This window comes from Lagopus muta, chromosome 6 (genome assembly GCF_023343835.1).
Source record: "Lagopus muta isolate bLagMut1 chromosome 6, bLagMut1 primary, whole genome shotgun sequence".
NCBI classification, from domain to species: Eukaryota; Metazoa; Chordata; class Aves; order Galliformes; family Phasianidae; genus Lagopus; species Lagopus muta.
This window is the reverse complement of record NC_064438.1, coordinates 35,517,741-35,530,579: the sequence shown is the minus strand read 5'-3', so window position 1 is coordinate 35,530,579 and position 12,839 is coordinate 35,517,741. Positions and strand designations below refer to the sequence as shown.

Sequence of the window (12,839 nt, the reverse complement as noted above, 5' to 3'; positions counted from 1 at the left end):
ATTTTAAAAATCAATATCAATCCATGGTCTAGCTGCCTTACATAAAAATTCCATAAGATTTGAACGCTTACTGGGGACCCCTTGAGCTACCACTCAATCCAGTCATCAACATCTGCATGGTATGATGATAATTCATAAAAAGAACTTCCATGTGTAATTTTTTATTTCTGCTTACTGAACCTCTTCTGGAGCTAAGAGTAGAAGCAATCTTCTGTCTTACTTCCATAAAAATAATGAGCAAAAATAACCGCAGTACTTTTGAATCTTTTCCTAGAAAATTTATCATCTTTTTCAGCGATATTCTCCCCAGTTCTCACTCTCAGGCAGCCACTCAAAATTTCTCCAAAATATGTCTCTGTGAACCTTGCAAATGATAATTGAGCTATAGTGGTGCATGTGAAAGACCAAAATGGAATAAGGAGAAAGGTTAATTTTTTGGTCTTCGAATATCTCAGTTGGACAGTCAAGCTCATGCCCATTCAAGGAGAAGCAAATAGCAGATCAACTGGCTAAAATCCTGTCCATAAAAACCAGAATTTTCGTACAGTTACAAGTTCTTGCAGCAGGAATGAAGATGTATGTCCAATATGCACTGCTCCAGACTTTCATAGAGAAGGAGTCTCCCAGTATAGGGTCCTTATCAGCCATTCATATCTCATTTGGCCCTTCAGAAGACTCTTCTCGCTTGCTTCCCAGGCACCTTTGTGCTTAGGGCTACTTCTACAAGCTAATGAAGGAAGTTTCAGGCAAACAATGCTTGAAGGTGAATTCATGGAGTTTGATCTGCCTTGTTCTTGATGGAAAAAGGTGGTAGCCCCAGGGTTTTTATTATCACTATCAGCTTTTTTACTTTTTTAGATGTTTTCTATGCTGCTTGGCTTTAGGCCTCAGTATGAAGATGATAGTTGAAGTGAAAAGATATAGGTGACTTCCCCTGCAAAATTCAAGCCCTTTTTCCAATGTTTCTTAATTATATATTATATTACATAATTCTTCCTCACAACCTTCTCCCCTCTTGCTTACACCTCAGAACAAGAAGCTGACCAAGCAGAAGGTGAGGCATAGCTCTGTAAATCCAATGGCTAGTCAACTTCAGGCTGAGAATCAAGTTATGGGTTAGGAGTTGAGGTAATGGTTTCTCATGCAATGCTGCTGCTGAAGCCCATTTTGTGATTTCTGTGAATGAAGTGAGCAGGCTTTTGCCCCTTAGAACTGATGATTCTGTTTCCACTAGGCGTGAGGCAAATGTCTCTGTTATTTTTATTTTAATGTAATTTCCTTCTCTTTGTTCCCAACCATCTCTACAGGGTAATAAATTAGACCGATTTTCATAGTTCATAGTTGTTGAGTGTTTTAACTTTCATAAATTCAAATAAACTAGCATTTAATAATGTTCATGAATTTTTTTTATACTAAACTGTTATGTGTTACACTGTTTAAAAAAAACAACAAACACTTGAGCACAATTGGGTGCAACAAGCGAGTACTTAATAAACATCCTGTTGTGCCTGTGTCAGACAAGCCTCAACTGAGAATCTCTCATCTTTGATCATCAAATGTCAGACTACTCATGTTCTTTTAATGTGGAGCATGCTGTGTGCCTTATGCTTTCTGGCTGTACAGACTGTCGGCAAACTAAAAGCGGTTTGAGTACAATATGCACTCAGACCTAAGTCAATCAAGTGAACCCCAGTAATCCTCATTTCCTAAATTTTGATAAAGTGATTTTTGTTGTCACTTGAGTTGAAGGTTAGCAACCTCATATTGAACTGAAATTCTGGAAATTTGGAAGCGTGCAGCCAAATAAAAATGTATCTGAAAGCTGCACTGGTTGTAACATCGTTTAATTCTTTTTAGTAGCTTGGTTTTCCAGACAGCCACTATAGCAGTATTTTGGGTCAGCATTGCTTTCTGTCTGTACAGTTGTTCATTTCATCTGACAGAATTTACAAGTGAGTTCTTAACTGTTTGATGCATGAGCTGTATGCAGAGGTCATCTACACTAGGGATTAAAAGTGGTAATTGTTCAACAGTATCCAAGACTCTGGTGCAGCAAATGGAAAAAACAAATTTTAAAGTTTTTAGTTAATGGGTCATGTGTGTTGGCAGGGTGGAGATACACAGGTCACTTCTCTGTAGTTGCAGATTACTAACTCTGAAAGGAAAGGCTGAGATCAGTGTGGGTTGCAGCAGCACCTGTGCAAACGACCCTAGGAGCATGAGGGGGCTGTGGCTGAGCAGTAGGCGAGGAGAGCATCTCCTCCTTACTCGCTGCCATTGTGGTCTCCTGTTCAGCTTTGTGCATCTTCTAGCTGAGGTGTTTTCCAAAGTGTTTTGTTCCAAGTATCAGTCCACTCCAGTGCTGCTTGTTTTCTGAAATGTACCAGAATGATGTCTCACAGCATGGTCCTTGCTATCAGCTAAGAGAACATGTTTTTTTTTTTCCTTACTAGAAGCACTGGAAAGCAGGGAAAAAATCTGTCTGTGGAACTGTTGGTTTTTTTATCCATCTCTAAATTTTGCTATTTGATGTCTTGCTATTTGACTTGCAGATTTTTCTGGTTGACCTGAGTATAATATTTAAAAATGAAGGGTGAATAACTTACTTTCACAAGTTCTATGCAGCGTGGAGCTTCCTGATTATTCCTGGCTCCTTACTAAAGCTGCTGATTACTGCTTGTTTAACAGGTGGTTGCTTTGCACCCTCTTGGGATACCTAACATCTCTGATAATGACAGCGCAGAAACTGAAGTGTTGATAATTTGCTTTTTATTGTCCAATTTTTGTAGGCTTTAATTTATGACCCATTGGAGTATTGGTCTTCAAAATACAGTGTGTATATGTGATTGCAAGTGTATGCACGTACATGTTGGATCTTAAATTTCAGCTGTTGATAAGGCAAATCCATCTATTTTAATTCGAAATAAGATGAGTAGCTGAAGAAATTTCCTCTGGTGCTTACTGTGGGAAGTTAAGCCCATGGATTGTATTGCCAAATAGAAGAAGTTAGGTATGTTTCTGCTTCCTGCTATCTGCTGGAGTTAGTTTAGGATTGAAATTGGCTGATGAAAAGAGGTACTCCCCAAAAAGCAGTGCACTCTTGTGGGCACAACAGTAAAAGAAAGTTTTAATTGATGCTCCCTCACCTGAGGGGTGAATGGCTTAATTACCATGATCCACCCTCCAGCTTTTGTTGCAGTCCCTCCACTTAACTGGCAAATACCAGTGTTTACCAATTACTTAAATTAATTCTGGGTTATGCAGCTCATCTGCTATTTCTTGCTTGCTTTGAATGAATTCAAAAGCAGTGCTAACAGCTGGAGTCCCTCTTGAAGTGAGCTTGATCTGCTCTGGAGCTGCTCCAGCCAGTTCTCTGATAAAGCCTGATGTAGTTTTAGGAGGACCAGAATGATTTCCCTTCATTGTTTAAGGTTTTGTTCAAATATTCTCCATGCCAGGAACTTTTGCTTTTCTCCCTTTGCTGCTACTAGCAAAATTTCTTAAGTTAAGTTATAGCAAGGCCAGAGCTCTTGGATTCTGTGGGAATTGTTCTGCTGGTTGATCCCTAGGGGCTTTGTGTGTTGTGGTTGCAAAAGGTGCCTGTGGTAAATAATGCATCATTGTCTCCAAGTTGAAGCACAAGTTTTGCTAACAGAACATACCGTGTGAGGGAAAACTCTGGCATTATGCCCAGATTTCAGTGGTAAGCAAAGCACCTAAATCCCTTTAAGGATCTAGCCTGAAGTATGTTATTCTCCAGCACCTTTTTTATTATGATGTTTAATAGCTGTAGCACTGGGTAGTTCTGGGGGCACTTCAGTAATCTTGTCGCATAGGCTGCATCTCCCTGGTGGCAGCTGTGCTGTCTGTGATAAAGGCCTGCATCCCACTCTTGGCATGCTGCCTGGCTACCGGAAGCCTCTGCCCCCTTTCCTGCCCTCTCAGCTGCTGGGGTCATGTTCCAGACATGCAGGGACCAGGTTTAGAGAAGAGTTATTTAAATTGTTAGGCTTCATGCAGCTCACTTGTCATGCGATGGGTTAAGAGCTCACCTCCGTGAGTTGCTGTGCTGGAATGGGGAGTGTGCAAGAGGACTGTCCCCCTCAGTGTGGGTATGGCTCCATCAGAGCATCCCTACAGCCCATTATGAACTCATTTTCAGTGCTTTGCTTTAAGCTGATAGTGAAGTGTAAGCTTAGCTATGAAGCCATTTGTAGACCAGAATGACAACAGAGCAGACAGCACAGATGGCAAGGCAACTCACTAAGTGCCAGGTGTGATAAGAGAGGGCTGAGAATTATAAGTTTTTGCAGTTGTTCAATATGATCTCCTGCCCCTATGAGGCACCAGCCTCAAAGCAGCGGTTGCCTGAGGTGTCTGGGTACAGAGTGAGTTGTGACTTACTGCTATCTGCAGGTACTACTCTGCTGATCCTCATGGGGAAGAAGCAGAGCCAGTTTACACATCACTTGAAGTGCAGAGCTGTATTTTTACAGCTGTAAGTGTGCGTGTACATCCTAACTACCCAAATGCTGCTCCTGGTAGCAGAGAGTCCAAGGGATCCATTGTGCTGGCTGACAGTGACTTCTACCCCAATCCCAGTACCACGAACAGCATAGCTTTACATGTGCCAGGAAGCAAAATTCAAGAACCCTGGTATTCCTAGGTGTAAATTTCAGTTTTTCTTGGTAAAGCCTATACTGCATCTTCAATGCTGTTGCTGACCGTGCTTGGCAAATTATTAAGGGCAGGTCATGCCAATGGTGCAAAATCATATAATCTTCCTGTGGATTAAGCATGTACAAGACCTTGGATAAAAAAGTTAGGATGTCAGAGAAACAGTCCAGCAACATTCTCATAAAATTCAACATGGACAAATGTGAAATCCTGCCTTTGTGAAGGAAGAGCTCCTGGGGGGCTGCTCTGCTCCCCAAGGAAACCTGAAGACTCTGGGGATCTCGATAAGCAGCAAGCTGAAAAGGAGCCTGTGGTGTGCCCCTGCACAGCAGCATCCAGGCAGTGGCATAGCCACAGAGATGGAGTATGATCACCCTCTCTACTCAGCCCCGAGAGACTACTTCTAAATATTGAGTCTGGATCTGGATATATGAATATATCCTGTCATCTGCCATCACTCTTGCTGCTAATACTGGCAATGAAAGGAGATGTTGGAGGGGGTGGGAGCAGGACTTCTATTGCCTTGTTTTTAGAGCAAACCCCATAGAAGGTGACTGGTATCACTACCAAGTGGTTCCAGTAGTGAAGGAATGACTCTGGGACAAAAATCTTGTATCCAACCAGTAGTCTCTCCTACTTTTCCCTTCTTTAGGTGCTAATGATGTTAACTCAAGTTAACTGCTTGAAAAAGTTAAAAACCCTCTTAAGATCCTTCGTCTTGATTTCAGTCATGTGGTTTGGAATAATTCATACTGAGATTATCTCATCATTCAAGGTGAAATTCCATGGTGAATGAAATAATTGTTTCAGCAGCTATACAAATGATCAAAGCTTCTGAAAGCTGTTTGGTTAGTTCTGTGGCTCAGTCTATGAAAGCAAACATGTGCTGCCCTGTGCAAACACAGCACAAAAGAGTTAGACTTTGCTCTGTGGACTTCCACCCACCCTTCCTGGGGAACCTCACTTTGTGTTGGATCAATGGGATGTATATGACAGAGATCAGAAAATCTGAATAGAAGATGGAGGTAGTAAGGCATAATGTCCTGAGACCACTTTCTACATTCATTATGACTGGCAATTCAGTTTTGCAATGACTGCTCAGCTTTAGAAACTCAAGCAAACTTTATCTCGAACAGCTTCAAAGTCACGTAGCTTGTAGAGAACAAAAACATTGCATCGTAAATACCAGTTGTTTTTTTTTTTTTGCTGTTGTTTCTGTTTTTTCGTCTTGGTGCATATACTGTGAAATATGAAGGTTATCTGTTTCCTGTTTGGAATTTCACATTGCTGATCTACCCAGTGGAAAAAGGGTTTTGTGTGAAAATTCCTCCTGGTGCAGCTTTTGTACATATAATCTGAAAAATGCTGAGCAAAACGTGTGATGGGAGGATGCTCAGGGAAGAACAATTGAATGTTGGCATCTTGAAGAAATAATTTTCTACAATCTTTATCTTTTTTTCAGGCTATGGTTGCTTGTTATCCTGGAAATGGAACTGGGTATGTGCGTCATGTGGACAACCCAAATGGCGATGGGCGCTGCATCACCTGTATTTATTACCTGAATAAGAACTGGGACTCCAAGGTGAGTGAGCCACAAGGCTGAGGCAGAGCATGAAGAAAAACTACTTCAGAAACAGAGCTTTGGAGAAGTCAGCTGCTTCTGTGAACTGTGATAAACTTTTGAACAGATGGTCCATTCTTCATTGCTTTACATATATTTGTTGGTGTTTATAGCAACCTCTTGGAAGTAAGAATCTGAACTGTTTCCTTATCATTCTGTCTCCCATCCCACACACATATTGTTTTGTTGTTACAGAAAAACTCTTGTAAGCACTGGGCTTTTGCACTTAGTTTTGTTTAGAGAAAAAGAGCAATGAAACTTTAGAAAGAATCATAATCCCTTGAGGAATAAGTGGGTTCTGTGAGCAGAGTAAAGAAACAGCCCAAATCTAGCATTTAGACTTACAGGAGTTCTTAAGGCAATTGCAATTGTGGTTTTCTTCCTTATGATGGAGAGTGGTCAGGCCCTGGAATGGACTCCCCAGGGAGCTTGGCTCCAAGCCTGCTGGAGTTGAAGAGGTACCTGGACAATGCTCTCAGATATAGGGTTTGGAATTGAGTGGTCCTGTGTGGAGCTAGGCCTGGTGATCCTGGTGGATCCCTCCGAGCTCAGCATAATCTATGATTAAAGAAGATGGAACAGGCACGTGGCTTAGCTTGTTCTCTGCATCTTCGATCACCAGTGGGTCAGGGTAGTACTCTTGCTTCTGCCTGTATTACTAAAAACAATTAAGTCAAGCCAGGAATTTACCATACTTTTAGTTTGAAAACAAAATAAGGGTTTATAAACAAGATGTTTTTTTACACTTCTAAACAATCAAATTGTGGTTCTGTGAAATAGCAGCCTTTCAAAATCTGAAGGGGAGCTACAGGAGAGAAGGGGACAGACTGTTCGGCAAGATTTGTGGCAATAGAACAAGGGAAAATGGCTTCAAGCTTAAAGAGGGTGCATTTAGGTTAAATATAAGAAAAAAATATTTTACAGTGAGAGTGATGAGGCACTGGAACAGGTTGCCTAGAGTTGTGGTTGATGCCCTGTCTCTGGAGACTTTCAAGGTGAGGATGGATCAGGCCCTGAGAAAAATGATCTAGCTGTGGGTGTCTCTGTTCATTACAGGGAAACTGGGCTAGATGAACGTTAAAGATCCCTTCTTAGGATTCTAAGGATTCTGTGATTCTACAAAATACAGGCTCTGAAATACCATAAGCAGTTTTCTTGCAGTTGCTGAGAGGAGACTGTGATCTTACACTGAAGTAGAACATCCTTACCTGCCCTGCAGCATCCACTGCTTCCAGAGGTGTAGCTGGAAACTCAAAAGTTTCTGGGCATTTGTGACAGGGTCACTGTTTTCTTTCTTGGATCATTTACTTTACCCAGATATCTATGCTAAAACATTACAAACTGTTTGAAAGTTGAGGTGGCCAGGAAACACAGTGTACAGTTCCAGTGTTGTCATATAGTTGCCTTAGTTATTATTAAATGTTTACTATGTTTGGATGGTGTGGAGGTGAAAATAAGTTGTTACTTGCATCAATATGTGGCTGTTTATGTGTGTAACAAATAACTTCTCCTTTTCTTCCAGCTCCATGGTGGAATTCTTCGAATATTCCCAGAAGGGAAGTCCTATGTAGCAGATGTTGAGCCGATTTTTGACAGGTTGCTTTTTTTCTGGTCAGATCGAAGGAACCCTCATGAAGTCCAGCCTTCTTATGCAACCAGGTACATTTGATGCTGAAGTTTTCAAGGAAAAAGCAAAGCATGGCTTCTACCAATACACATCATTTGTATCTAAAATTAGGGCTATTGAGTATTTGTTTTAAGACATATGTACAAAAAAGATTTTGAATAGATTTCATATTTTTCAGTTACTGGAATTTCATCAAATGAGGAATAGCAAGTTTGAAAGATAAAGTCTTTGTGCGATGGAAAAAAGTCCTTTGCCAGTGACAGAAGTCTTCCAAACTGGTCATAGCTGTTTAGCTGGGAAATGTTGGGTCACACTTTTGCCCTTATAACACTACAGGGATTCTTGGGGCTACCGTCTGTCACCAGGCTATGAAAAGCTGATGTGACATAGGCAGCTCCAAGCTGCCTAAAGGCATCCCAGAACAGAAAAGCATGCAGTAGTCTGTGACTTATTTTGCCCTCTGTTACCAGGGGCTGTGCACTCTTTTATGCTTTCAAGCAGAAATTCTCACCTATATTTCTATCTTACTTGTTTGAATACACATATAAAGTGCTATCTGTATTTGTCTTCAAATACGTGCCATTTGTATCCTTTTTTGATTTATGAATTCAATTGTTTTATTGTTTGATTTCTTATAAGAATTAAACTTATTAACAAAATTTGAACCAAACACAAGATTTCTTTCTTTTATAGATATGCCATGACCGTGTGGTATTTTGATGCTGAAGAAAGAGCAGAAGCAAAAAAAAAGTTCAGGAACTTAACTGGTATGACTTTTACAAAATATTGTAGTTAGAAGTGTAAGGCCTTAGTTTTTAGGACTAGTGATTTGAGATGAATTAGGACAGTTATGAAAGTAGAAATTAAGGTCTGGCCTCAATAACCTTGATGGGGAGTATGAAGAGGTGATTTTTGATTTTTCTTCTAAAACTATGGCTGAGATGTTAATTTTACTTTAGGATTAACCTCTTGGTGGACACATTCACAATGACCTTGGAATGTATAGACTATCGAAGTTAGAAAGAAACAAAGTTTATAAACACATACAAGCACACCTTTTGGCAGAGAGTTTGCTAGAGTAGCTGTGATAATGGTGCTTTCCATGCACTGCCTGCTTTCAGCTAGTTTCACAGATGGCCTGAAATCATCCCAGAGACATTTATGTGGAACCCCAGGATGACCTGACTCCAGCCTTCCTGTCTGCAGCACCTGGTATTGTAGTACTAGCATACAAATAGGGGACTGAGTATCCAGATGTGCTCTCATGCCCTATGCTCATGCTCAAAGCGTTGTTTGGATCAGTTTCATTTCTGGTCTTTGGGGACTGCCTCAGGCAGTTCCTCAGAATTCAGTATCAAGAGTATTCTTTCTTTTTCAAGTGTGTGCTACTCAGCTGGAGACCATCAAAATCATAATTAGTCAAATGGTTTTCAGAATAGACTGCTGTCATTTCTGTAGCTGGCAGGCAGAACAAATCCAGACTTCGTTCTTAGATGGGATTATGAGCAAGGAGCCAAGAGTTGGGAAAAAATTACCACAGATCTGGAGTCTCTGAAAGATTACTGGGCTACTTAAATGATGTATAACTTATATTCAGCATCAGCATGGTAACAAAACAAAACCTTAGTAGGACTATCTTGCTAACATGTTGTGGGTTCATGTAGCAGTTAAGTCTACATGATGAATTCATATCAAGAGTCTCAAGTGGAAGTGCTATCCATTGAAAACTAACTATATTCTGTTTCTGGTTTTGGATGTATGCTACTGGAACTCTCTGACTTAACTATGGCTTTTCTCGGTTATTTTTATCTAGATGCAAGGAAAAGAGAAGCAGCTCTTAATGAAAACTAATCAACTATTTCTGAACTTTGTGAAGAAATAGGATCCCAAAGATGACTTCTATTTCCAATGAACCATGGCACATTTTTGTTATGCACAAGAACGCACTGGTTGTGTCTCTGTCTAGCATGTGCATCTTGTATTGATGGTACTTAAGGCAGCCTCCTGTCATGCCTGCATCTGGCAGAAGGAACTGTTGTTTTCTATTTGCCTTTTGCTGGAAAAAGTAACCAGGGTTTTAATTTAAAAATAAATAAGTTAAAGGGAAAAGAAAAAAAAAAAGCCTAGTGGTAGTGGCTCGACCAACTGGCTTTTGATCACTTTTGTAACCAAGGTAACAATCATTGGAACTAGTGGGAAAAACCTGAGTCTTATTTGCACTTTACTGAGGAAAAAATATAAATCTAGCTCAATATAAAGGAGCTTTGCAAGTTTAAAGTCTGCGGCAGACTGCTGATGGGCAAGGAGAGATATTGGAAATGTGATATCAAACTGGATTTTTTTTTAGGGTCTCCTATTGTATGTCCCACATGAGCTTGTTCATGGACCGCTCATCAGCTTTCCTATATGGAACACTGGCTCAGCTCTTCTGTAGCAGGAGTTTCCAAACAGACTTCTGTCTTCATCACATTTCTTGGAGTTCAATTGTTTTTTGTTAGAGCTGTGCCATTGCACTTCTCTTTCTGTCCCAGGCTGGAGAGGGAAGTGGTTATGCATCAGTCCACACGTTTGTAAAAGCATTCCCTTTCTGTTCTGAGCTGGATTGGTTTTGTTTTCTATTTTAACTGTTTGTTAAAGCAGCTGTTTCCTCCCAGAAGTTCAGTAAACTTTGAAGACTGATGGCGCAGAAAGCACTGGCTCTAAAGGCCAACAGTTATGTAGAGTTGAATGTCTTTTTAATGACTCTTCTCCAGCAGGCATATTTTGTATGATACAGATGTGAATCTGAAATGAAATACATGTCTGGCAGTCTGACAAATGTATGGTAATGACTGTTGACATGAAGTTGATTTCTGTGCTGCTTATCCCTAGTTAAGACACTTGTTTAGCTTTGTTTGCATGTGTATGAAATTTGAATGAAACAGTGATTCTGTTTCAATTCTATTATGCCAGGTAACTACTTCTGTTATGTTCAAGCCATGAGATATACAACAGATTATTCAATTGGCAGAGCACTTTGTTTTTTCTCCATTATTTTCTAAAAAGTTAGATGAGTAACTGCTGAGTTATGTCCAATCTGTTTAAGCTACAGCCTATAACCAGCACTTACTGTGCAGTTTGGAATAGCTCTTAATGGAGCTGAGAGCTTTTTCTGTGCCACCTGTCCACAGTAGCCAAGGTGGTCTTCCTGTGCTGCCAGTACCCGGACCAGTCTGCCACACCATGCCAGGCTGTTGTGCTGTCAGTGGGCCTGGGTCTGTTGCACCTCAGCTAAAGGATGAACAGGAAGCATGCAGTGGCTGCTGTTAAGCTACAATGACAAAAGGGTAACAGCTACAAAGGACAAAAAAGATATAAATTCCCTTATTCTAAACAATAATAATAGAAATGGAGTATTTCTTAAACAGTTTTGTGTTAGAAAAAGCTGGGCATCCTTCAGCCTGCTCTTGAATTTTGAATGTAAATACAGTAGAGCTATGGAACCCCTCATCCTCTCTGTCTTCTCCCAGAGATCTAGCTTTGGCTGTGTGGACTGGACTTTATTCAGCCTGGTTGTGCACCTTAAGGGAGGAATATGAGGGAACATGTCACAAACACTCTCATAACTCAAAACTAAGAAAAGACAGATAATTTGATTGATGTCCTTTAATCTTAGGAAAAACATTATTCTGCTTCACTTGCATCTAAATAACGCAACATAGACTTGAAAGAAACTTAATGATGACTTGAAATTCTCATTCTTCAATGTTTGTGTGTGGAGAAAGTTAGGTCTCTTCCCCAAGTGTGAGAGGTAACCCTTTGGAAGATGGTAGGTGTCAAATTCTCTGAAAGGGTCAAATTGAGGATTGATATATAAAAGGTGGGAGGAAAAAATCTCATCTTGTTGTATTGCTATGCAAAACTGGGAACAGAGCATGAGTTTTAAACTTCTGTGTACTTTTAAGTGAGGCAATGACAGCTAAAGTAGAGCAGATCAAGTCTTGTTTGCATTTGGAAACTGTAACATTAAAACAGTGCAGTAGGAAGATATTAGTACAAATCTCACTGGAGCCTAGAACAGTGGAAAAATGGTAGGGTGGAAGGGAAAGGACTTGCATAAAGTTTGGGAAAGAAAGGTACTTTGGTTACTACGAGCTACCATCTACCTTCTGCAGTGGGTAGCAGCACGTGGTAAATGGAAGTTGGAACAGTATAGATGCACTTATTGTAAATAAAGTACATACTTTTCATTTTTAGCTTATATTTTCCTGGTCTAGATAGAGGAGAGAAAACAATTATCCTGTGGCAGAGAATACTGCCTTCTTCTTTGTTAACACTGTAGTGAAATACAAAAAAAAAAACCAAAAAACAAAAACAACAACAACAAAAAATATTGAAACCAATTCCTGTCTTCTGTTCCAGAACTTTCCCTTTCCAGGTCAGTGGAGTGGTCTCCTCAAAGATGTTGTAATTTACTTGGGTGGTGGTGGGGTGATTGATGGTCATGTAGGAATCCAGTCTAATATTTTCTACGTAGATTTCCCATAGTGGCAAACTGTTCTGTGGGAATGTAATTGTATAAGAATTCTAGGGGCAGCAGAGGGCATTTCAAGGAGATTCCTTCCTTTCTTTGGGTTTTGTCTTCATGGTAAAGTGGCTGAAACATTAAAGGCCAAAGAGCACTTCTCATCCAGTTGTGAAAAGGCATTTAACTTCTAGTGCTCAAAAGCTTTTCAATTTTAGGTAATGTGCCTTCTTCATTCATATTTGTAGAGATGCTACATACCACATGTACATGTCCTGCAGTTTATCGTGGCTCTTTAGGAAATATATTTGCCTTTCCAAATGCAATTTCATTCAAATCAGGGTGTGCTGGGAAATATGCAGAGCCACCAGGCCACAGTTTCTGATAGATGAGGTTTGTTATGCAGGAAG

General features: G+C 40.3%; 1 protein-coding gene across 2 annotated transcripts in view; it reads left to right on the top strand.

The window, feature by feature from the left end:
- Positions 1-12,839, top strand: part of EGLN3 (egl-9 family hypoxia inducible factor 3) — a 30,539-nt gene that overhangs the window by 14,375 nt on the left and 3,325 nt on the right. The window contains exons 2-5 of one of the 2 annotated variants that reach the window (XM_048948996.1): positions 6,140-6,259; positions 7,821-7,957; positions 8,619-8,692; positions 9,739-10,046. In XM_048948996.1, the coding sequence (XP_048804953.1) occupies positions 6,140-6,259; positions 7,821-7,957; positions 8,619-8,692; positions 9,739-9,776 (369 nt within the window). In that variant the 3' untranslated portion in view covers positions 9,777-10,046. Of the gene's footprint in view, positions 1-6,139; positions 6,260-7,820; positions 7,958-8,618; positions 8,693-9,738; positions 10,047-12,839 lie in introns of those variants that run through there. The other variant, XM_048948995.1, reaches the window with a different exon arrangement.